Below are 26,297 nucleotides of genomic sequence, written 5' to 3'. Positions count from 1 at the left end.
TCAGGCGAGAAGGCTGCAGGACAGCAGACAGAGCATCTCATCAGAGTGTCTCCCCAGGAGTGGGGAGGGAAGGGTTTCCTCCCTCCAGCTGCCCCTCTCCGGGGTATTGCACTGTGCCATCAATGCTTTCCCTGGATGAGCCAGCCCAGGAGGTGACGGGTCGGGGCCTTTCCCAGGGTACCATGGATGAGCAACAAGTGCTACCCTGCACTTTACTGTTGGATAATCTCATACTGCAGCTGAATGTTGTCTCGCTGGTGCTTTCACCGCACCTTGCACCTCCTTTCAGCTCCACCAGTGCAGACGTGCTGCTTGCCTACGGACCTGCAAGGATCACTTCTGCCTCCTGTCACAGGTCTTTCCCCTCAAAGGGGAACTGACCAGTGACTGTCCAGCAGGGATGCAACTTCTGTGCAGAAGACGGGCAAGAACTCTGCAGCCCCTGAGATTAAGCTGCAGGGGAAAAGTTTTACCTACAGACTGTATCCTATCACAAATAGATATAGTGCAAGGGGAAAATAAAGGAAAATTGAAGGTCTTGGCTAGCTGTTTCTCTTACTGCCATCTGATAGCTGCATGTGAGTTCCCACAGCGACATGAGAGACAGCTGCAGAGCAACTAGGACACACGACACTGACGTGCAGAAATGGTCCAACCAAGGGTCATGGGTGGCAGAGATGTGTGCTCTGGGTTGCCTGAGGTGTTGCGAGCAGACGGGGAGTGGCTGGAAGGGGAGATGGGGACACTTTCCCTGTCCCCACCAGCGAGGAACAGCTTCCTGTGGCACACGCATATGAGGTCCCTGCTGCAGCGGGGGTCCCGGGCTGCCCAAGCCCCACTGTTGCAGAAAGGAGCCTCGGAGATACTCCTGCCCCCACGGAAATGGGTCACCCTTGAGAAACTGCCTCCTCCACTGGCACCCCACCCTGCATGTCCACGGACACCCCTCCACGTGTATATGTGGTCCCCCTCAGAAATACACAGCAGTATGCCCACCCTGATGCTGTGCGGGGTGAGCTGCGCTCCCAGGTGCATGCGGGCTGATGGGCCACTTTGTATGCTGTATGATGAAAGCCTCCTACATGGTTCTGAATGAAACTGAGACATACAATGTGAAGTCGTTACTAGTGGCATATTTAGCTTTCATGCAAGTGGACAGGTTTCTGTATTTTCTTGAAAGACAACTTGCTGCTCACAGAATTGCTGCGTAGTGATAGAAGATTACATCTTACTTGCTACACTGAGACATGGATAAATGATCACCAGATACTACCATAGCTCTAGTTCTCCTTTTACTTGCAGTATTTTTGTAATGCAAAATGAGATACTGAAGGGTAAAAGCACTGAAGGTAGCAGGACTAACAGAAGAAGAAGAAGAAAATCCCCAGCAAAACAGATCTCCAAACACTTTAAAAAAAAAAGAAAGAGAGAGAGAGGAGCAGAGAAGGGTATCTACTGCTACAAGAGTGTAATTGAGTGTTCTAATACAGTTGCATGAATAAACATGAAAACTAACTTTTATCTGAAATAAAAGAGTACAAGTCATCAGTCTTTCAAAGTCTGGAGGAGAATCTAAAAACCAGACACCTCAGAACAGGACAAGGAAAGGAAGGAGGGGTGGTACAGATTGGAAGAGGACTGTATTAAATATCATTGGCATTATGAGGCAAAACAGAACAAATTTAGGAGATGCCATGATTCAGGTTTCTTGGGTAACTGCAACTGGAACTGTAATGGGTAATGATAACACTGTCTTCTTACAATTGTGTTACAGAGCGAAGCCTCGGTTAGCGCACAGTGTGGCTCCTGCTCGTGAAGATGGCAGCTACTGGGTGTTGCATGAATGGCTCCATGCTTTAGAGCAGCAACCTATACAAATTCTTGAAAAAGTGCAGAACTATTATCTCTGTGAGTATTTCTTGGATTTACATGGAATTGTAACTTTTTTAGAGCAGTTCTAAGGTTTACTATGGTCAGTTTTCATGCTTTATCCCTACCCACAGATTTCTTTCTGATATCCTAGCAGATACAGGCTTAGATATAATAAATTTGGCTCTTCTTCAGTTTTCCTACTCTGAGGGCTATGGTTGCATACATTGTCAATCACGTGGGGTTATATGGAGCAGGGTGTGAATTCACCTGGCCCATTAGCTTTGGGGTAAGAAGTGTTTCAGTGCAGGAGAAATGCTCTTCCATAGCCATGCAACCTGATTTATTGGACTGCATGTTCTGACTTGCCATATGCCATCTGACATCAGGTGCATTAAATGGAGCAAGAGACAGGCCAGAACTGGCTCCTCACCGTCAAGAAGAGATGCAATTAAGGCAAACGAGATCTAGCCCTTCCCTGGTTGGTCATAAACCTAATTAAAGTGGCAGAACAGTCCAATCAGGAATGTATTTGTATGCCATGATTACTTTTTTGGGTTTTTTTAAAAGCATGGGCATTGTCATTTTGGGTGGCATATACTGCATTGATAATAGGTCTAAAGTATGCTACAGGTTTTGGAAGCTGGAGCTGTTCCACCATTACAGGTTATTCCATCTGCCATATAAAAAGAAACACAGAATTAGAGGTACAGTCATAAAAGTCCTTCTCAGTCATTACAAGAGGTTTTTTAGCACTTTTAAGTTATCCAGTGATCAATGTAGGTCATACCTATAGTACCCATATCTAGAGCTGTCTGCTGTGCAAAGTAATTGTACATGTAAGGCTGCTTGGAAAAAGTTTTTTAGAGTTAGTAGTAACCTTCCTCACTCAGATACCAATTACTTAGTCAGGAAATAATTCTTCAGAAATTTTCCAAATCATACTAAAACACTTACTTTTGATATTTTAAGCTAATTACTATGAATTAAACTGAGATTAGACATCTAGATAGCTCTAATAATCTCTAAACTGTGTTATTTGAGGAATGTCCACCCCATGGACTGTTGGGATTTTGGTCCAGTTTGGAACAAAAGGAGACTTCAGATACAGTCTCTGTGGAGTGGAGGCACTAACTTCTGATGGATGTTTGCTCAGACACTTGGGAGAGGCCAGGAGATCCTTCTGCTTCCACCGTTCTGAGAGTCAAACAAATCCTCAGGCTATCAAACAAGCTTTCACCCAATGCTCGCTACAGCTGATATATTTCAGTGCTACCCAGGCTGAGCCCACAGAAGAAGAAAAATGGATTTCACAAAAAAAAATTGCTACTAGCTACTACTACTACTACTATTACTACTACTGCTACTACTTGCTTCTTGGTGGTATCTAATCTGGTCTAGAAATGGGATGAACTGTAATTCCTCAAGTGTTCTCCCCAGGAGTGTGCTAGTTTTTCTTAACTCCTTCTGCTTCATGACCTGTGGCACAGCACATCGGCCACAGCCCCTGTGTACAAAGGGATGTCTCCCTGCTCTTTTCCAGGGACATACATACACTGCAAAGGACTTTCTGCTGTCCCCAGCTGCATGGGTGCTTGTGCTGAATGTAGTCTCACTAATTCCTCAGGCACTAGCCCCTTGGCATTTGAGCAGGTGGCCTTTTTGACAGCCTGTCATGGTGTCAGGTTTGAAGACAAGGTGTCTTCAACCTTGCCAGTGGAGTAAGAATGAGGAAACTTGTTCTGGGCATCTGACTCTTTGCCATGTCAGCAAAGCTTGCTGCAGATCTGGGAGAGTATTGCATAAGTATGTTTTTGAGTTAGGAATTAAAATATAAGTATTGTTTCTGACCTTTCTTTGCAGCCATTTTCTCTTCCTCTTTTTTCTTCTCTTCCTCCAGAGCTTTCATTTTTGCATCATACTCATCAGCACGGGTCTTCCACTCATTTCTGTTGTTCAGCAGCCCATCGAGCATAGGCTGAATTTCCTCATGGAAACGGGAAAATTCCTGACCAAAACACACCCATCAGCACAATGCAGCACAGAGGCAGTGCTTGTTCATCATACCCTTGGACGGACCCCAACACCTCGCCTCCCTGGCTGGCTCATGCAGGGAAAGCATTAATGGCACAAAGAGGGACCACACTGCAGTGTCCTGGAGAGGGGCAGCTGTTGTCTCCTCTACCTGTCCTTCTCCCCATGAGTGGTGTTGCTGCATCGGGACTCACTCATCTGGGATTTGAACCCCTGTTGAGAAGGATGGGGTGTGCAAGGGTGTGCTTTGCTTACCTTATAGACAAACGTGCACACAAAGTCGATGAAACCCACTTGAAGCTTTGGAAGCTCAGCAGCTTTCCTCCGGTCCATCATGGGCTGTGGGAGGACACAAGTTCACCATGATTTATGAGAACACTTCATTGAAAAAATACTTCTCTGTTTTGTCCCCAAAACTGCCTTGTTGTGCCAGCCTGGCAGTTCTGCCATGCCATCCATGAAGGCTGTCAGTCACAGCCCTCTTCCTCCGCTGCACAGAGTGAAATGGGCTCACTTCCTTTGCTGTTTTAGCAGAAATTTTAGACAGCTCTTTCAGTTCCTATGGATGGGGAGGAGGACAGAGAGTTTTTCCCTTGTGCCTCTCAACCGGACACCTGAGAGAAGGTTCATTTTATAAAGTGCTGAAGAGGTTTTCAATTCTCTAAAACATAACTTAACATGAAATTCTTATAAGGCCTTGTTGCTTACTGTATCATTTGTGATGCCTCTGTGGGTAGAGGATGTGTTTGAAAGTCTACTTAAAGAAAATCGAAACCACACAGGTGGAAGTCACATCAAGGAATGACTCTTGGCTCTTTCAATGTGAATTTTAAGTATTTGTTATTATAGCAGAAAAAAAAAAATGTTAAGAAACACTACTGTAGTGCACTTCCATTTGCCAGAAATAATCTCTGGGCTCTACGAAGTTTGTGTTTGTAGTTTTTATTGTGATTGGAAACTCTGCTTTCCTCTAAGATGTATGTATTTCATTTTCCTTTTTCCTTTTACGGACCAGCAAATTCTCCCAGGAGACAGTCACTCCTTGCTGGTTGACATCTAGTGGGACCCATCTAACTATATGGAGATCTGAACAAGCGGCTCTGTCACAGAGGGTCTACCCTAGCTGAGTACCCACTTTTCCAATGGATTTTGTCAGACATGGTGATTTCAGGAAGACTCACAGCACTCTCAGAGCAGCATTGCTTCTAGTGAGTCTTTGCTGAGACTTGCTGTCTGAACTGAACTGTCTGGCTCTCACATGGTACTTACAATAGGCTGTTGCTGAAGGACGCTTATTTCTAAGTCTCCTTGCTCCCAGAACTCAGCTGCCACCAGGAGAGCTACCTGCATTGCCAAGGAGGGAAAAAAGAAAATTTAGCACTGACTTTGGCTTTCTAACTTGATGAGCTTTAGGTCTCCACTATGAAGCAAATCTCACTTCTAGCCCTTCTGTTGCTTCACGTCCAACCCAGCCCCAGCCTTCTGCTGGGAAGAGCAGAAGTGGCAATGGGGTTGCACCCGTGTAGTGACAGCTCAAACAACCTTATTGCACTGGAGCTCTTTAGTCCACTGCTTATCTATTAAGAAATGTTTCCAGGGTGTCCCCCTCAAGGATTTGCCTCTTGGTCACAAAGACCAAGTATGGTATGGCTGTCTATTATGATTTTCTCAGTGTCCTTTCTCCACACTGAACAGGAAGGTGGGATTTATTTCTTTTATGATCCTTTAAATTTTAATGTTTCTTAGCAATTGCTCAAGTACAGTTCAGGAAGGAACTCCTAAAGGAAATCAAACAACTGAGCAAAGAGTAGGTATTGCTGTATAAAAAACAACTTGTATGTTACATGCAAAAACCCCTCGCTGTAACCCAAGAAGCTATATACTTGTGGGTTTTCTTTTCTTTTTTTGGTAAACATGAATTTTCTACAGAATTCACAACTACAATCTTAAAGATTGATTTATCCATCAAAACCATAGTTATTCTCAAGTCCTTTTGGTAGCTTTGGTAGTAGACTTTGATGCAGCTTCTAGGCAGCTCAGGAAATTTCATTCCTTTAAGTATAAGCTAGAGAAATTTAACAGTATATCAAGCATCTGACCTTACTCTGGACTTCCCAAGGCTTTGTGATTGCTGACAAATCACAGGCAGTCATCATCATGGCCCTAAAACCAGGAAAGAAAATAGTTTATTCTCTACAGCCTGCACTGTACCTCTTGCAGGCTCCCCAACACCGTGTCAGGTATCCCCCCGACCCTGCTGAAGTGATAGATAAAGAAAGATGGGCTGCTGTAACAGCGTTGGCTCTGACTGGGACACTCATCAAGGATTGCTCTCTTGATTAAAATGGAATAAAGCTAGGGAACTGCTTGCTTCTGGCACTAGGATGTTTGCTGCTTTAGTCACTGCTGGGCTGAACTTTATGACTTTGAAGTAACATCTTTGGCTCCCTCACGGAGGTGTAGCAGTGCAGACTGCAGTGAGGTTGTGGGTGCACTTCATCACCAGTGCAAAGCATCCTGTAAAGCATCACAACAACAGCATTGTGCAATTCAGATTGGTTGGCACTGGGAAGAACAACTAATGAATTGGATTCCCATAGATCTGCTATTGCAGTCTGCCCTGGCTTGTGGCCTGCAGGGTGGTCTGGTAGGAGTACATGGCCAGAAGCAATCCTGCATCTCGTTAGGAGTATATGACCAGGACACTCCAAAACCAGTCACTCACCTGTATGAATAACGACTTTAAACTTTTTTCCCTGCTTCTCCAGATCAGATTTGAGTGGACAGTAACATATCACGTACTGATTTTGTGCTAAGTGCAGCGCAAGGCATGTTCTGGAGCTCTCACCAGGATGGCAGAGGTGACCATAATCATTAACCTTTCCAGAGCTGACTACTCACATGACAACCTCTTTCTTTGTCGTCTCCAGAGACAGGTATTCAGTCCAGGCAGTCATGCTATCATACGTCTTGGACTCATCAACGATCTTTTGGAACATTGTTCTCTTTCTTTGAGGAAAAAAAAAAAAAGAAAAAGAAAAAGAAAAAAAGCTCCAAAATGAGGAAACAAGTGTGTTAAAAACAGATGGTTGATCTTGGCATTGATAACCCTTCCAGAAGGGTTTCCAGTAGTTGCTGTCTTGGCATTTAAGTTCTCAGGGAAGCCCCCAACAAAACCAAGCACCATCACCTGCTTCTCTTAAGTAGGGGAAACTATTGTAAATGACTTAAAAATAAGTATAGGGGTGACACATGAGCAGGAATTGAAACTATGTGCTACTGCAAGTTATGTCAGCTGAGAAATGCTTCCATGTTTGTTGGCAGCACAAGAAGGCTTTTTGCCTGAATGTTAAGCAAACTGGAAACCTAGAGCTGGCTGGAGTATTTGTAAAGATACCTGGGTTCATATACTTAGTTTCACCTTGTTTACCTTATTTATATATGTAAATATATGCAGCATATTCTGGGGAGGGTTTATACACAACACACCCATGTTTTGAGTGGTGTGAAATCTGGAAAAAATCTGCTGTTACAGTGCTAGCAGAGAAGACATATAGGCCAGATCCACAAAGCAATTTGCATACATGTTCTGTCCATATCATTTTGCCCTGGGTCTGATCTCAACCAAGCCTTTGCTTGCAGACCATGGACCAAGGAGGGCAAAGACTGGCTTGTTCCCACAAGGTAAGGAAGTGGTGGCATCTGCTCCCATATAGACACCCTACCTCTGGAGTAAGAGGACTGGGTATTGCACCCTTCCTCATATTCCTTTTTTGTGGACTGCTTATATTTTGCATAATCATTCTTCAGTGCAAAACACAGCAGCAGTCTCTGGTCTCGGCGCTTTATTTTGAAAGCACATTTTGAAAGCTCCTTGCTAATTAGGAAGTCATATGTTGTTGACTTCCAGTCTTATGTCCCAGGAAGTCAGCACATGCGCCTCCAAGATGTTTGGCATTTTTGGGTTTTGGGTGTGAAATAGACTATGAACTGGATATTCACCTAAAACGGGCCACTTGTTATTTGGGTTATGCTGCACTCCCAGGGAAGTTAATGTAGCCCTGGCCAAGACACTCGCAACTTAGGAGTATTTTTAGTGCTGAAGTGCTGGGTGGAAAGAGATAAATCAGACATCTCTTTCAATTAGATCATATAGCACTGCCTTATTGGAAATAGAGGGTTAAAAAGTCATATATGTGATCTAATAAGTAAAAGTTCAAAATTCTTTTGAACAGTTTGAGTTCTCCATGCCCGCTCTGATGTCAATATTAAAAGCAGCCTCGCGGAGGCAGTGTTTGTGGAGAGGATTGCTGCACCAGAGGCTCTCAGAGCACGGCATCACGTTGTGCTGTTGTAAAGTACCAGCTGCTTTCTGCCCTTCACACACAGTGTAACATGACCGACTTACTTGAAGTAGAGTGCCAGGTCTGTTGCTATAATGGCAATTTCCATCAGGTGAATCATGTGCTCATGCTGTCTGCGGTTGAGGTTCTGACATATATTCAGCGACTGAAAAGCAAAGGAAAGGGAGCTGCGAAATCCAAGCACTGTGGTGTCATGAGTTACTGGCCATCTCCCTTTCTCAAATGTGCTCACTTTTTTTTTTTTTTTTTTTTTTTTTAATAGCTTCAGCTTGCTCCCCTAAGGTGCAAGGGCTATGAGCCCATTCACTGTATGTTGGTGCCTAGCCTCCCCTTCTGTTTACCGAACAGGGTCAGTGCCCTGAAGCTTGTCACACAGCGTGTGCCCAAACCCTGGCCCCTGGCCCCAGTGTGAATTTGCCTGAAATGAAAAGTTAGCTGGGGGAGTTTGTCAGCCTTGGCCCTGTCAGAGGGGCTACAGGAGGACAATCCTGTATTTAATGTATTCCTATGAGTACAACAATATGGCTTCTGAAGAAACCGAGTCATTCATTTAGGAAGCCTATGTGTTTTGGTCCTGGGTGAGTGTAGAGTATGTGGGGAGTGAGGCAGCTGTAGTTCCTCAGATATCCAATCCAGAGAAAGGTCTTGTGCTAAGCTGACAGTTTCGTTGTTGCTTGAAAAACTTCCCTGAAAGTAAATTATTCATGTTCTTACACTGGAGTTCATTACCAACCTCTTCAGAAAGCAAGAATTTTCCAAATTCCAAGTGATGTCTCTCTAAAATTGAGGATCCATGAAGTTTAGCTAAAGGGTTTTGAGATCTGGTTGCGTAAAGGAAAAAGTTAAAGATGTTAGCTCAGCACTTAAAAATAAAAGGAAGTGTCCCATTTTATATTTAATTTTGTCATACACGCAAGTTCAACTCATTTTAAAAGGTTTAAGAGTAATATTTTTAATTAATGACTTCAGTCTAATAAAAGGCTTTTCGCACTGCTTGTAACTATTTGACACTGTATAAAACATTCTTCCAACTACAAATTTCACCCAAAGTGTTGTTTATGACTAGACTGTTATTGCTCATGTTGTAAACTTGTCTCATTCCCGAATAACTACATGTTGATATCTGGTAATAGGAACAGAAAAATCAGCAGTCTTTGGACAATTTCCTTGCTGAAAAGCAAGACCCTCTCGTATGCAAAACACCAGCCAGCTTCACTTATATTTTTCCAAATCTCCAGAAAAGAGTAAGACAGTACATCCAGCAAGCCAGATCAGTGTGATCTGACACTACTTTAAGTGAGCAACACAGACTTAACTGGTCAATGAAATCATGCAGCTGTTTTTGTGTAGCTAGTAACCACCTACTGAGAGCAGCACCCTCATACTCTCAGGTGCTTTGTTTCTACAGGTGGTGAGGTCAGTACCATGCATGGTGCTTTCTCCATTGATACCTTCCATCAAAAAGCAGGCTTCTTATGTCCAGGATGCTCCTTGTGGCATCCTGAGTCTCCTATCATGCTCAGGCCACTGAAAGCCTGTGCTGCACTTGTTCCACCCTGTAATGGTAACATAGGGTGTTGCTTCAACCAAAGGAGGTTTGGTAGGGGGTAACAAAAGCCTCAGAGAGCACTGTAAAATTTCAGTTTCCCCACTGGCCAAAGCATAAGCCCAAGTGCTGTAGCAAGCTGAAAAACAAGGTTATTTGCAAAAGAAGGTCATTATTGCTTGTCTATAAAACCAACAGAGCTGTACTGGAGTTTGGTGTGAGCACAGCTTGATCCAACTCCACACGAGAGCAACAGTAAATGGTTTGAAATGGAAGGAAAGTGCTTACTTCATTTGGTAAAGGTTGTTGGTTCCCCTGTGGTCAATATCATGGCACAGAGCAGCAGTTACCATTGCAAGGGCTTCGAGGTCTGTGTAGTAACGCTTCAGTTTGCCAGTCTGGAGGGTGAGAATTTGCATGTCATCTGTTAGTATCTCTTATGGGAAAACGTACTCAGCTGTGACTGCTCTGTGCTGGGGATCTCCTCATTGAAACAGTCCAAGAGAACTGAAAATACTTGTGAAGCTAAACGCAATACACAGTTCACTTTTAGGTTAAAATGGGGAAGCAGCTGGAAATGAAACATTTCGGACTCAGGTAGGCATGCGTGTTGTGCGTATGTGCTCGATGCCCTCCTGCTATAGCAGCCTCGTGCCCTAGGGACACCCAGGTTCTCATAAGTGTCCCTCCAGTCACTGGACACAAAGTACTTTGCAAAGGGTGTCTGCAACTTTCTGAGCAATGGGATGTCCAAGCTGAATCGCCCAGAGGATTGCCTGGGGCTGGTAGACATAATTATTCTGCCAGCTGTGTGGGCCATACTGTCTGCACTGGGTCCTGGTGCTAGTCCATCCTTGGTGTGGAGCAGCAGACTGACACCTGTTTTTCTTGTTGGGGGACCTGTTGCCCTGAGATCCTGTGAGAAATGTCACTTGCCACATTCACACTAGCAATAGACTTACACCTGTGCCTGTCCTGCCTGGAAATGGAAATCATGAGGTGGTCTCCATCCCAGCCAGCTAACTTCAGTCTGGCTCTTACTGTCAGAAACTACTGGAGGAAGGGAAGTCCTGTACTATCTGTCCCCTACCCTGCAGAATGATTTAATCTGGAGGTTATTCAATGTCATACACATCTGTAGCTATGAGAATTAAAGCACTTCATTCATTAGGCAGTATCAGCCGTGGCTTTAAGTGTAATGCAAGCACTGTCACTTCAGGCAAATGGAGACCTCATTTAGCAGGACCTGTGCTAGGAGTGACAAACTCTTACCCTACACCAGGATTCAAAGGGAGCCCTGCATATCTCCAGGGCACAACTGAAGACTTCCTGTAAATAAAGTCGTGCCACAGATTAACTGGGGTGGTGTTACCTTACCATCAGGAGTGTGAACATGGTCTGCGCGACGTTGAAGCCATGGCGCCAGTTGTGGTAAGTTATCTTCCGGTAGCCTTTGCTGACGGAGTACACAAACCTTACCAGAACCTGCAAATTGGGGAAGAGAATGTTAGTTTGTGTGATGAAGCTGCTGCTTGTTGCTCTTGCAATAAAGACCACGTACAGAAATCATGAATGAGGTTCAGACCAGCTTTACAGAGGTGGCCCCAGAAAGGAATCAGAAGCTGTAACATCATCAGGCTCCCCTGATGGTGTTGTTATAGTAAAGTCTAGCGGAGACCTAAAGGGGACACTAAAATACAGCTCTTCACTTTCTCTTTGTCTCTCTTTTTTTTTTTTTTTTAAGAAAAATAAAATCACAGAGATGCCTGTGGGGGGAACAAGCAACAACAATGTCTAGAGGAAAAGAAATTTCATCCTACTGTTTCTGAATTTATTGAATTTCTGTGTTTCTCTATGTTGTCACTCATAAGATTTGTCCCTCCCATGTCTGGAGATTTACTGATACCTCTCTTCTAGTGATATGGCTCTGTAAATGTAAAGATGGGTGGTGTTTATATCACCTAAACAAATACCACATAGGGCATTAAATAACAAGGGGGTATCTTCCCCCTCTGCATTCTACTTCTCCACATGTGCTAACTCTTGTAGCTATATTGGTTTTCTCATTAGAGAGCAAATTAATCATGGATGAGTATTCATTTTTTAAAATCTCAACTGCTCGGAGTGGCAGCCAAGAATGACTACTTTTCACACTTGTATCAAGGGTTAGTCTTTTCCAGAGTAGCTACTACGAATACTTTTTGACATCGACATGCTGTAACTAAGAAGGACAGTAGTAATTCCCATTCAGCGCCCTGCACTTCCCCCTTACTTACTCCCCTGTAAGTAAGCCTGCCTTTCCAGGGTGAAAACTCTTCCTGCAGTTACCTCCAGATCCCACTAGATGGAAATAAACCTCACACGATGTGCTGAGAAATCCCTTCGGGAGCAATAGAGCTGCTGAAACGCCAGTTTCACAAATCTTGCAGGGACTTGAGTTGCGGAAAAAGCCGTGAACTCGCACATCGGGGGCTACGGGGTCCCTGTTCGCTCGGGGCCACCCCACTCCTGTTGCCAGCGGTCAGGGAGCCGGGCACCACCGCACCCGGTGAAGGCAGGTCCGTGTTTGCAGGGGGAAGAAAAGCAGAGGAACCCGCCAGTGTGAGCTTTAGCATTTGTTGGCTGAAAGCTATAGGAAACTATAGCAAACAAAACATGCACACAAGTACGCGCTGCCCTGTGTTGCACCTGGAAACTGCTTTTACACTGCGTCTGTGAGTGGTATCCCAGCAAGCACAAGCAATGTTTTGCGTGGTGCAGCCCCCACCTATATAGACCCGATAGCAAGCCCACACCTGTAGCAGACAGCGCGAAGCAGAAGAGGACAGCTTCATGCTCCAAACCCATGTGTAGTGACCAGGGGCTTTGAGAGGGGGTTCCCTGCTTTCACTGGGGTGAGGGGGCTCAGGATGCATGCCCCTTTCCTTGCAATCCCCTGTGAACCCAGACCTCTGCCCGCCCCGTGAGCTGCACAGGGCACGTGGAGGGACATCAGCCAGGCGACGAGTCTGCTGGCCATCCAAGACAGCAGTCCCTGGGTGTTGCCAGCTCCTACCTCCTGTGGGATCTGGAACTTTTTCACAACGCCAAGCTCGTAGTACATCTGAATGCCACACTTCACCAGCTCTAGTTCGGTGCAGTCAAAATCAGAGAACCTGAACTCATAGATTTCGAACTTGGTGGGCCCCGGGAGTTCTTCTTTCTGTAAGAGAGGTGGGACAGTTTATTGCTGTGCTACTTATGCCATCCCTAGAAACACCTGGAATGGGTTTTGCTTAATAAAAAATCGTCAGTCTGATACTGCTGGGAACTTTTCCTTTTAGAATATAACACATAAATAGACTGAAATGCAGCTTTACGTTATAAACCTGTTAGTGGAGTAACAGAGAGGGCATTTTTAGTCAAGTACATGAAATATTGCTTGTTTTCTGCTAAGCACTTTTCTTGTTGACTTGATACAGTTTGTCCAAACTTGACAGGTCTTACAGGGGAAGACTTACAGCCCTTCACATTTACTCCGGAGAACAGCATGCGTGACAAGTCAAGGTGGCTGATGTGTTTCCAGTTGGAGTTTGAACCCCTTGAGATAAAGCAGCAGAGAGCAGGTACTCCCCAGGAGCTGGGGAAGGCATTCGCTGCACCTGATAATAATAACCTCACACTCACACAGCAGAGGAGGGCAGGGTGTGCTTTGCTTCACCCTTCACCAGGTGCCCTGTCGATGCGTATCAGTGTACAAACACTGGGAGCTCTTCCTGCATCCACCTGGGCAATACTTGTTTGTCAGGGCTGCCCATTCCCGTGGTACATTGCTCTTACCAGGATGCTTGCCAGCTCCTCTTCCTCACACTCACTTGGCTCCTTCCCCAGCTTTTCTCGTGTTGGCTGCAAAGAGCATGGACATGTTAAACTGATGACTGAACCCCAATGGACTTCGCACTGTGTAGCTTTGGGGCAATCTAGGGCAGCTCTCATATGCAAATTGTGTTTTCTTGCTGGACCTTACTTCTATTTCTAGTCTTTCAACCCATTCTTCCTAGTAAAAATTTTGTCCCTCTCCCTGATTTTGGTTCGTGTTTCTCCCACTTGCAAATGTATCCCTAGAGCCAGTGTCCCAGCTGCAACCTCTAACTCCACATCCTCTGTTTTGGGATGGTTTTGGGGAATAAATCAGCTACTCTTCCACCCCTACAGCCCTGCCCTGCGTGAGCACACCTCCAGGGCTGGCTTTGCTGAGGAAATCAGAAAGGACGCAGCATGGCAGCGTGCCAAGGTGGAGGGCAGGACTCAGAGTTAAAACCAAGACTTGTTCTGCCACTGTACAGTAACTGGCGCCCCAGGTGCTGCCTCCACACCATGGTGGCTGGAAGCATTTCCATGGGATGGGAGACCTGTGTCCATGCCCTAAGTCAGGGGCCAGGCCAGTACACTTGTGGGTGTGCTGCATGTTGTGAGGCATTACCAGAATTTCCTGGATTTCATCCCTGTCACATTTCACGTGGTAGAGCACCATATCCTGAGCAATATCCTTCCGGTTCTCCAACTTGTTCATCTTATCATATGTGTCTGTGTTCAGTACCGACCAGCCCAGGAACTGTGTCAAGGACTTGGTGAGAGGAAAAGAAGGAAATGGGGAAATAACTAAAACATGTGCTCCTCAAAGACACAGAAATATAACACCGCATGATATATTTTAGAGAAACACAAGCTTCACTGTGGCCACAAGCCTAGCAATGAGCAACTGTTTGCTTGCTCCCAACCACTTCTTGCTCCTCAGCAGAGCAGCTCCCCAGCTGTTGAATCTGCCTAGGCTTGGATTGCTCTGGAGGTTGGAGGACCCTCTGTCCAGTTCAGCATATGGAAAGCTACTTCTGTGTTGTTGTGTCTCCACGCCTGTGGAAAGGCTGGTGCCACAATGGTGACAGCAGGTCAGGAACTCTTGTATCAAGGGAGAGCAAGGTGGTCTCATCACCTTTCAGATATGTGTACTCACACCCTGTGTTTGCTTTCAACTTGTTTGCTGTCCAGTGGCCAGTTCAAACCCATTATTTTTTTGCAGTCTTTTTGTTTGGTAAGAAAAGCCTATATCTCAGGAAACGTTCTGATTGATAGCATACCAAGAGCTGAACGCCTCTATTGGATTGAAACTAGCACAGGAGCATTTCTAAGCAGCAAAGTCTTTAATTATAGATGCTGTTGGTAGATTCAGTAGCTGGCCACCCTTTGTATCTATCTTAGCTACACAGACAATTTCTGTATAATTTCTTGAGGGAGTTGCCCAGGCAGTGTGAGCCAGCTGTCATGTATGTGAACACCGGTCAGAATGGTCATGTTAGTACATCGTAGATGCTCATGGCTAGTTGTCCAATCCAAGAATGCTGAAACAAAATGATGAGAACACAGCTGGGTTTCCAAGACTGAAAAAACCCCTAGTATTTCATATAGTTCCTTTCAAAACTTTCAAGCTGATGCATAACACCTCTGTAAGAAACAAAGAAACTTAATTAACTGCAAAACACTGGGGGATGATGTACAATGAGCAATAGTGACCTCTCTCAAACATATGAACTACTTCCAGCAAGGAACTATACCTCCATGAGGGTCTCATCCTGTTCATCAAATGGTTTCCCATCTTTTCTGTTATAAAATGTGACAACCCCAACAATTTCTTCCTTTTTGTTGACTATTGGCATGGAGAGAACGTTTTTGACAGTCCATCCTGATTCATCTAGAGGACCTTCCTTGAAGCAACAGCAAGCAGAAAGACATCATGTACTTAATGTGTTTTCTAAATACATCAGCACTTTAATTTTACATCAAGACTACAGGCTAAAGAAACATTTATATGCCTAATATTGACTCTAAATTACATTTCTGCAAGCAAAGTAGAATCCTTGATGGGACTGGAAGTTTTCACGGTACCTGAAAGTTAAACATCTCATCTGCAGCTGCATTCATAATGTTGCAAATCTAGGGGATCACACAAAAGAAAAAGTTTTACAATATGGGCAATGAGAAGTTTAAATACTAAAACAAAAACCTGAATGGATGAGAAAGCAGCATTAGTATGACTTCATCTCAGAAAGCCTTGATGAAGCCTAAATTAAGTACTTACAAATCCACTTTCAGCCACATAGGTTGGCAGTCCAGTAACTAGTGCCCAGTGGTCTGGGGTAGGATTTCTGAAGGAAAGAAAAATGTGTAAGGAAAATTAAGGATATACGTTTATGGAAGAATGATCATGGAGCTGAAATGTATCCAGCTGACTGCACAATCCATGTTTACATGTTTCACCCTCAGTTACTAAGCAGTCCTGTTACTTTCAAAGGACCCATGTGTGCAAGCCAAAAATTTTCACGTAAGTAAATACTTTTCCTTCAAGGATTCAATATAGAATAACTCATAAAATATCATCACCTGCATAGACTTTAGGAAAAAAATTGTTCCTGGGAGTGGGGACTATGTTTCAGACCTTCAGCCCAGAGAAAGATAAGAAAGTTCCTGGCTAAGGGTGTCTGCCAGCCTGAACTTTTGAAGACTGCTGTGCCTAAGCAATGGGAGCCTTTCTTGCAGCACTTACACTGATGCAAGGCGGTGTGACCACAGCTGGGCAAAACTCCTGTTATGTCAGGTTTGTCCAAGGTGCTCAAGGCTCTTCTGAAAAATTCAGTGGAATGAGAGGGTGGTTTTCAGAAAGAGCATGTCTCAGTGTGGTGTCAAGAAAGGAAGAAAAGCCAGGGATAACCTTGAGGTGTGGTCAGTGACTGGAGGATAAGATAGCAAGGAAGCTGAAGGACAGACAAGGGAGCAGGAGTGACCATGAGAAATTGGGAGGGTATAGAGGGGTGAGGGGCAGGGCTGGGTCAGCAGGTGCCTCAATACAAAGGCAACCTGCATAGGGTGACCCGCTGACCCAGGGAAGGTACCAAGGAGGAGTAAAGCCTCAGCCTGGCAAGGCGAGTGGCAAAACTGCAGGCGGTCAAGGCAGTCCACTCATGCATCTAAAAAGAATCATTGGTTGCAGTGACTTTTAGACCCTGACTTGCAAGCCAGGATCCCAATGCTCTGGAGGAAATCTTTGTCCCACAGAAATGTAAGTCAAAGCACCAACTTCAATTCTGGCTCTCTTACCCAGTCTTCTATCAGTCCTTTGGATATCGCCTCATAAGTGTCTGTAAATCATGGGGAACCTTGGTTTTAGCTACACTCTGTGTCAGTACCTAGCATACAGAAACTGGGCACTTACGGGATGACTTTAATGTCTTCCTTTCCATGTAATATATAATCAATGACCTTGTAAAAGACTATTTCCTACAAATAGAAATAAGAGTGGTGTTAGAATTAATGGTGGGGCAATCCAGCCAGACAGGAGAGAGTTTAAGAAATCTGGCTTTCACATACCCTGCCATCCGGGGTTCGAGGTCCTGAGTAGGGGGGAACTTCTCCCAGCAGGACTGGCCACAGGTCAAAAAATTCCTGGTTTTAAAATGAAAGAGGTATTTTTAGAGTAGAAAAGTGCATTCTGCCTTGAGCCTCAAAGTAACTACTGCTCTACCATGCTGGTTTTGGTACTGTGTAAACAAGGCATGAAATAATAAGACTAGTTCAATACTAGGCAGCAGAATGATATATCTAAATCAGGAAGTCTCAGGTGCATTATATGGCTGTATATAGTCATATACTGCCTATATACAGGATGCTGCTTCACTCAGTGAACAGCATGGGCTGACAATATTTTATGTGTTCTTCATTTTACAGAGTGTGATCATAGGGCTGATCTACTACCTGCTAGCTTGCTAAAGTGATTTGATTTTTTTTTTTCCCTTATGCTACATTACAATGCTGATCAAAGTGTCTTTAGCACACTAATGATCTTTTAATACACCTCTTCACAAGACAGCATGCTATAAAGGCTCTGGGAACATGGTGGAGATCCAAGTCCATGGTAGCCTCGGTCAGGCTGACCATGGAATAAAGCAGAGCTCCTGTAGCAAGGCTGCTGTGTAACTCCCACATAAAGCTTACCAAAGCTGCAAACTATCAGACAAAATCAGAGCTGCAGAAGTAACAGCTTCTGTCAGTTTGCATTTTTATGAAGCCAAATTTCACCTAAAAGCCTGGATAACATACACATGGATGAGTTATTGCAGAAGGTGGCTGCTTCACTGCTAGGGGTTTCCACAGGTATCTCACTATACTTCTGATATCCACAGACTTTGTGAGGCTGTGCTTATGTTGCAGGCTTTAACCAGGATTGCCATGGTCAGACACATTTGCCCTTCCTTTGTCATCCCAGCCTCAGGCTCCTTCGACAGTTCCATTCTAGTGATAAGCTCTTTCCTTTCCCTCTCTTTTCTTTATCCCAGGCTCTTCATTTGCACAATGGAATAAAAAAAAAAAAAGTCAACCAAAGCAGGAATAATGACTCAAAGCTAGCTTGCACTTCCTCTTGCACTTATCTCCACATATCACCCCTCAGTGGATAGCAGTTATGCAGAAAGATGTACAACACACATGTGAACACTCACCTTCTGCTTTGTCATGTCCAGGAGACCTACTGAGTACCGGTCACAGTTCAGGTATGCTCTCACCGTGTAAAAAGCCTTGTGGAACTGCCTCTCAATGTCTGTCAGTTCCTCAAAAACCTTATTAGCTGACCACAACAGCACCTGCAGGATAAAATCTAAATGTAGGCATAGCCCCTCCCGGAGAGCTGGGCTTCCCAAATTTATTTCGAGTAACAAGGAAACAACCGAGTTTTTATACAACAGTTCCTGAAAAGTGCAATAGCAACCTATATTGTAAAATGTAAAAGCATTGCTTATTCACACTGGGAATTGCTAGGGAAAGATGCACTGAGGAAGAGTCAGGTCATCGTGGAGTGCTATGTAGAATTTCAGTCTCACAAATACAGCACAAAAAAGTAGTAGTGCCAGATCAAGAGATGGTCCCACATACATTTTATACCCATAAGTAAAAACTTGCATCCAAAAACAGTTAACACCAAAAGTGTTGCAAATTCCAGAGGCTGCAGTTGGAAATATCTGAATTAACACTTTCCTCAAAGTCTTTGCACAGCCGCTTTGCATGCATATCAGCTAATGATGCTTGTCCCGTCCCGTGCTCTGCAGATGTACGCTTAAGCAAGCTGTTGCTATTAGGCTCTTTCATTTGTAAAAATGGATGTTATGCAGCAAAGTAGACAAGTATTTCTGGTGGCACAAGGAGGGTATTTGTGGGCCTAAGGGAGAACTTAATTTTCTCTGACATGGTAAGGAAGCCACCTATGCAATTGCCTAGCTTATCTAGTGCATAAGTGCCTATATCTAAGTATGTGTGCTTTGCTTTCTGAGCCCAGGAGACATCAGGAGCAGTGCTTCAGAAGCACCAAGAGCTGCTACCTGAAGCCGACTGGACCCGTGCTTTGAATAAGAAGTCTTGTTACATGGCCACCATCAGGAAAAATGTGTGTTACCTCTTCACTGGGCACTGGTAGATATTTCTAACAATTCTGAGCTGCATTATTCTCTGTTTCTAATCTGTAAATTGGGACAACTCTGCTACTCTCATAAAGTCTGATATGTTCAATGTCACTGGCCTCTGAGCATCCCTCAGATAGGATAGTGTTATACAAACCATTAGAGGAAAATGAGCAATGGCTTATTTTTGGCATTTTACAGCATGCAATAAGTAATGCTGAAAGCCAGAAGCCCAGTGGTGAGGACTGAAAGAAACACCTGAAGAATGGCCAGTTCATGGAATAATGTAAAGAAATCGGGCAAAATGTGTTATATGGTGTTCTAAGAAGACTCTTACACAGTACCTGAGCACAAGCAGACTGAACTTTCTTTGCACAGGCCATTTACTTACAGTATCTCCCAGTCTTTGCAGTTGGGATTTGCAATATTAAAATCCTAGACCACCTTTGAGAATGTCATTTGCTCACTCTGTACTTCGGTATTTTTAAGTCGAACACAGTGAACCATATTAATTCTCACACAGACCTTTGGATCTAGATGCCCAAAGGTCTGACAATTGCACTATTAATGGCACTAGGAGTGTGTCTTGTGTCTGGTTCTTGCCTTACTCCCTTTCTGTGGGACCTGCTGATGCAGGCCAGCCCCAGACCAGAGCACCCTACGGGCGACATCAGACCTTCCTCCTCTTGGGTCTCCACCTTGTCTTCTAGCTCCTTCCTTACCTTCTGCAGCCCTACTGCTAAGCCCTCAGCAGGAATAAACCTTAGCTAGTTCTACTTTAGTTGAATTACCCAGCGTTGCTATATGCCTGTATCATCTGACCATTGTTCATGTTTTTGATTACTGAAAAAATTAGATGAAGAACATGAGATAATGAATTAGTAAGTATAAATGCTGTCCCAAAGCTTCTAAAATAAACTTTCATTCTGCAACCACTTTGCTGAAAGAGATGTTTATACCCCATGGGAACCCCTACTGGAGACAAGAGCATGGCATATGCATGAGGCATGGATGCAATTGCACGTCCTCAATGACAACCAGGACGTTGTCTGCTGTAGAAAGTGATGGCACGGATTCACATCCATCCCAATAAATTTGAGAGTCCTTTCATAACCCAAGTCATGGAAAAGAACGGTGGCTGAATTGTATCAACTGAAAATACCCTAAACCCCTCTTCTATGTTAATTTCTACCGAGGGAAGCCAATACAACAGGCATATAAGAATCATTTTACTGGTGCCAAGAAGAAACTCAATAGCACTTTTTAATAAGCAGATAAGGAAAAAATACCACATTCTGAATTGTTTTGGGCAACCTCTTGGTGCTGCTGGCTGACGTGGTTAAAGACGCCGAGAGTGTTTCACAGCCTGAGTTCAACAAAACATCTGGAGCTCAGTCCTGCTGAAGCTGGTGCCACTGCCTCAGCTCGTGCAGTTTTGCCAACAGCAGCAGGAAGAGAGACTAATGAAGGACTCTGGGGAAGGAACAGTATCTGAAAGTGGATGAGGGCACCTTTTTCTTTCTGCTCTTCAGGCACAAATCACTGAAGCAGATCAGCTACACCTTTGGAATCAGAAGAATGCACTCATCTGATTTTAGGTTATAGCCTAATCTGTGTTTTCACTCTTACCTGGCCTCTTCGAGTCTCACAGTTGTGAAGATAACTCAAGTGATAAATTTTCAAGTTCAAAGAGGCAAAATTCAGGTACTTCAGGAAAAGCTGAAAAGGCAAACAATGGGATTGAGTCAAATGCAGTAGCAGCCTCGTGTGTACTGGATTTCATAACACCCCTTTAGCAACGTCATGGTAATTCCCCTGCATAAATGCTTTGCTTTGCACTGGGTGTAAGATAAGGCTTATCCCACTGTAACTTCCCTGAAAGATTTCTGACATAAGCATCCACATAATAAGCTTCTTCTGTTAAAGGATGAGTCCCCTGTAGGGAAATTCATACCAGTGGAGCTTCACTACAACAGAGATCCCTAGTGTAGAAGAGTCTGTGTTACATGGCAAAAGCAACAACTGCTTGATAGAAACCAAGCTACTGACCACTTACTGTTTCATCAGAGCTGGTGAAGTGTGGGCCATTCAGCTTATTAATAGCCAAAATGACAGCAACTAAATCTTTGCCGTTCAAGATGGGTGTCGCAAGGATGCTTTTCGTAGTGTAGTCGGTGAGCTCATCAACAAATGGACTGAACTGTGCACACTGTTCAATAGAGAATTTACAAATTAAGCATTTTCCATACTGTTTGTAGTCTTAAAACCAAGTCAAAGCACAGCCTCTCAAAGTAAGCTGCCTGAAGAAAGTTTTGCTTAAAAAATTATTGAGGAAGATAAATGAATTAGCAGAAAACTAGACAACATACAGGTGATTAAAGCTTCCATCAAGAGGACATGCTGTGGCTTCTGACTGCAACACATGCACTTTTTCACTTTTTGCAAAGATCTTGCAAATCATAAGCTTTAACATGTCAAACTCTGTCAGAACAAGGAGACTCTCCACTGGTCATTCTCATATCACTGGCATCCTTCATATTACCTCCTCCATCCTTTCCTCTGACTTCTCATTAACACTACGAAGGGGGTACAGCCAGTTACCATGCAGCACTGCGTAGCCAGAGTTTATGAACCAGTGCTGTTTGGTACAGTCACTGGGAAGTTCACTCACTCTCATTTTTCTTCTGCTTTTGCCCAGGCCCTGAAGCAGCTGTCGGCTTGCAGCCTCCATCAAGCCATCTACCCCTCATTTCTCTTGAAAATATTATCCTAGGCTTTCCCTCCCATGTTGCTAGGCCTTTGTGCATGGGATGGTAGATGATAGGGAAGGTATCCCAACAGAGGATGCAGCTGGCAACAGCAGCATGTGATTCCTTGCACTCTCCCCCTGCCCCTGAGAGTGGCCCACCCCCTTCTGCCCCAGGAACATTTTGGCAGGGGATGCAATGTGCAGATAGAACTGCTATGGACCAGGCTGCCCAGGGAGTCCTGCCCATGGGGGAATCACCATTCCAGCCACTGGGAGAACGCTAGGTTGCTCTAGGGGCAACACAAAGGGAACTCAACCAGTTGTCCCCCATCCCAAAAGAAAACAAAGCTGAGACAGGGTAGTGCGGGGAAGGCAGATGATCTTGCCTGCACAGGGCCTTATTGACACCATCATCACTTGGGAGTGCAGGGATGGTCTTGCTGAGCCAAGATCTTCTCCCTACTCCATTGAATAACTTGTCAGCTGCAATTCCTTCTAGTTGGGTTAGAAAAAGCGCCACAGCTCTGATCATATTCAGAAGACTGCACCAGAAAGAATAATTACTCCCTAAAGCAGCTTCTCCCCACACGTCCCCCACTGCTGACCTTCCCTGCCAATTGGGGTAAACCAAGCATTAAGTCTCCGGGTATCCTTCAAAGGAATTGCCTTATGGCAGTGCCTGAAAGCACCAGAGTTGGAGTGCAGCACTTGGCTCACAGCACTGAAATCCTTCCATATTTTTTGAGAAATGTCTGAAGCCAGGAAGCTTCAAAAAGTTTAATTCACATTCTCATGTCTTTTTTTTCCCCCTCCTCAAAAAATGGTTGCAAAACCAAATCAATGTCTCAATATGTTCTGTGGAGGACAAGGAAGTTCTTGCTGAAGCATTTGGATATGGTCATATTGAGCAACAAGTGGATGGATAAACAGATGGTCTCTTTGTAACTAGCAAACAATAGATAGAGTAATCCCAAATGCCATATGTGGGTCACATGGATTTTAGTTTTATACCTATGATTAGAACAAGTGGATTGTTATTGCTGCCATTCAGAGTTACATGATTCAACCCAGGACTACGGGGGGTAAATATTATCATGAAGGGATAAAAATAAAACATTAAAATTCCTTGGATCCTTCCTGGTATTGCAGTATGCAGTGTTTGCTGAAAGCAGTTTTTTGGTCAAGGTTTATCTCTTGCTGCTTCTGATGAAGATCACTCATATACAGGTTAACTAACCCACCTGCTCTAAGGTCCACTCCCTCTGGTTGATAAAAATGCCTCTACAGGCCCTTGGCCCAAGCTTCATCAGACAGCAAACATTTTCAAATGTCATTCATGGTGCAAAACCCTTTCTGGACTTGCTGTAAACGAATTCTCTCTCTTTGCCAATTACTCACGGAATATAAATGTGTGTGGAAAATTCCATGTGTGTTCAGCGCAGATCTGGCTGTACCTCTCTCTTCTCTGCTGGACTAGATGTGATTTTTATTTTTTTTTTAATTAGACAGGCAAGGTGTGACAGTGCACTTGTCTGCAGGCATTAACACCTACTGTAATAATTAATGTGCTTAGCTTTACCTCACTCCATAAATGAAACTGGAAGTAACTTACAGACTTGTTCCTGGTGCTTTGGTTTCCACTACACAGCTATTACACTGCAAGAGGTTTGACCAAGCAATGAGATTCCCTGCTACCTCTTGACCCCTTTGTACTAGTAAGCATGTGAGCTTTTCTTCTACCATGTGAATGAATAAATGGCCAACCTACCTCACTGACATCCTTGATATTCATGGTTTTCTTGGTTTGTGCAACGTAGCCCACAATGCCTATGTCCAATGGATAGACAATCTCGCAGTCTGGGGAGACGAGGCATTCCTCCAGGGTGCTTCCCTCTTGGATGTTGAAAAGCCTTGTTGCTAGTTCAGGCGTGCCATTTCTCTGCCTGTACATGAAAAGACTACAGCGGTCAGCGTGAATAAGGGACCTGATTCTTCTCAAGGTTTTGAAAACAACTTTCTCCATGTTGATGCTTTCTTGCATGTCTTGGATCAACTCAAAAAGGATGTCACTCTCATTGCTATCCCAGGACTCTGTTCTCAGTTTCTTCTCAAAGTACTGCTTGGCAAAAGCAGGGTTGCCATCAAGAAACTTCTCCACGTCGTCTTCACTAATGCTCATTGTGAATGCCCTCGGTCTTGTGGTAGGTAGTGGTCCAAGGATGTAGTCTATGCAAACAGCACTCTAATTTCTGCTGTAGTTACTAAATTTTTGTAGTAGAAGGCGTTGCTTCTAGAATGACCAAGGGGGAGGTAACACTGCAAAGAGAGCTTGTCATCAGGAAGAGGTATTCCTTTATAGCGCTGAAGGTGAGTCTGTGGGAGGACAGATCTTCTCAACCAAACAGATTAGATGACCTCTACAAGAGCTTTGGGTCAACTTTCTTCTTCTTAATCTAAATGCAAACAAAAACTAAGTACTCACAATGTCTGAAAACACTCTCCTTTCTCTTGATGAGCAGAACAGTTACTGGAACAATTATACTGAGGCAGCAGCAACCGGGAAGAACTGCATCTCCTAACATTGAAATAAGCTCTTTAAAGTCTAATTAAATATATACTGCTTGGGCCTAATCCTTGGCTAACAAGGTGAGCATCTTATTATTTCTGCTCTCCCAGCTCCCTGCAGTAGTAGGAAGTGCATTCTTCACAAAAGAGCACAGTGGTCAGAAATAAAACAGTGAGGTGGTGCTGCTCTTTCAGGGCTCCCTCTACTACTGCATGGTTCTTTATTTGCTGCTGTAAGGGCTGTTCTCAAATGGAGGCACCAATTCTGAATGCTTTAGTCCAGGATTTTAATTGAACTTGCAGAGTCTGTGGCCTCTTCTTTTTGCTAGTAAGAATCAGGAGAGAAAAATATGTCTCTTAGTGGCATCCCTTTAGGAAGGAATCTGGAGAGCTTCAGGTTGGAGTGGCTGGGTTTAAACACTCTGAGGAATCATGGGAAGCCTTGCAGAAAACCAAACCAAATCAAACCAAACCAACAAACAAAATCAAACAAAACAAAACAAACCCACACCAAAATACCCAGGAAGGTAGAAAAATTTCCCTCATCCCTATGAGTGGAGAAAGGATGGGAAATATGGCTATGAGGGACAGAAATTGTTTCACATCAATGAAGCCACCATGCCATGCAAACAGCAGGTGAGGGTCAGCATCACGCTGGGAAGCAAAATGCTATGGCAGCCACTACTCTTCAGAGGAACTAAACTGTACACCAGAGTTTTCATCAGTGAGGAACAGGAGGAACCATAAGTCCCATCCGCCACGTTGCTGGAAGATAACCAAGACTCACTTGCTAAAGGAGTAAAGGTCCAGGATGCCCATTCCTGTGAGCATTGCACTACTGCCAGGAGTAGTGCAAACCAGCCCAAATGTGACTGTAGGTGCCTAGGAGAAGGGTGACAAGAGAAGAAGCTGTAGTAGCAGTGTTAGAAATAATACTTATGCAGGTGGGTCTGGAGCTCAGGAGGGGTACAGGTGGGGAAGGCCTTGACTCCCATCAGCAGGGCAGACAGAACAGATAGCTGCTGATCCATCCCTGTTCACCCCTGAAACAGGAGGTGAACACGCTTACACAAAGCCATGGGTGTATAGGGGAAGGGAGTTAACAGAAAAATCCTTTCAGAAGATTGTAGGTAAAACAGTGGAAACAGAGACAAAGATCTACAAGTTTATTACTTTTAATTCCATTTTCTCCTACTCCCTCTTTCAGTTCCCTGGATCACTGGGGATGCAGAAGGAAAGCTGCTGGGTCAACTGATTGAATGTCTTAGATGCCTTCATGCTAGCGTGGCAGAGACTTGCTCTGTAATTCTCATAGGATATTAAAATAGAATTATTGCTCAAGAAGACTTGGAGGACGTGATGTGTGCCAGGGGTACATACACTGCCTCCATCGCCCATGTTCTAATGGAGGGACAAGATTTGCTCAGCACTAGTATGGTGGGGGTCTGCTCCAGGTCTCCAGAATGGGGGTGGATGAAGCCTTTTTGTGAGCAGCAAGCAGGACTGTCCCAAGCACAGGACTTGGTGGCAGTGGGGAATTTTACTTACCTGACATGTGTAGGTATGGCAACGGTTCAGGTTGCAGGCTGTTCAGCAAGGTCTTGCATGTTGCAGCAGTTTTCTGGGTAAAAATGATGGCAGAAAGAGCAAGAGGAAATTTTCTTTGGATTTGACTGGAGCAAGGGAAACTA

At 44.3% G+C, this 26,297-nt stretch overlaps 1 protein-coding gene across 1 annotated transcript; it reads right to left on the bottom strand.

Annotated features, from left to right (window-relative positions):
• Positions 1–1,358: 1,358 nt before the first annotated feature.
• On the bottom strand, positions 1,359–24,318 carry PDE6B (phosphodiesterase 6B). The gene is made up of 22 exons (XM_010309455.2): positions 23,810–24,318; positions 21,349–21,501; positions 20,922–21,011; positions 18,342–18,482; positions 17,215–17,289; positions 17,060–17,124; positions 15,929–15,995; positions 15,736–15,783; positions 15,405–15,554; positions 14,276–14,419; positions 13,633–13,698; positions 12,869–13,015; positions 11,191–11,298; positions 10,102–10,211; positions 9,001–9,088; positions 8,312–8,412; positions 6,805–6,912; positions 6,003–6,066; positions 5,173–5,247; positions 4,159–4,242; positions 3,721–3,877; positions 1,359–2,545 (listed from the first exon to the last, which is right to left on the bottom strand). Exons 1-22 carry the CDS (start codon positions 24,218–24,220, stop codon positions 2,487–2,489), a joined length of 2,511 nt encoding a protein of 836 aa, XP_010307757.1. The 5' UTR covers positions 24,221–24,318; the 3' UTR covers positions 1,359–2,486.
• Positions 24,319–26,297: the final 1,979 nt, after the last annotated feature.

This window comes from Balearica regulorum, chromosome Z (assembly GCF_011004875.1).
Source record: "Balearica regulorum gibbericeps isolate bBalReg1 chromosome Z, bBalReg1.pri, whole genome shotgun sequence".
In the NCBI taxonomy this organism is placed as follows: Eukaryota; Metazoa; Chordata; class Aves; order Gruiformes; family Gruidae; genus Balearica; species Balearica regulorum.
This window is presented reverse-complemented; position numbering and strand designations above follow the sequence as displayed.

Coding starts and splice junctions, on each gene's coding strand:
- PDE6B (XM_010309455.2), bottom strand. CDS start 24,220: ATGAGCATTAGTGAAGACGACGTGGAGAAGTTTCTTGATGGCAACCCT. Junction 15,784..15,928: donor ATGTGGCTGAAAGTGGATTT/GTAAGTACTTAA, acceptor GTGATCCCCTAG/ATTTGCAACATTATGAATGC. Junction 10,212..11,190: donor CCATGTTCACACTCCTGATG/GTAAGGTAACAC, acceptor CTCACCCTCCAG/ACTGGCAAACTGAAGCGTTA.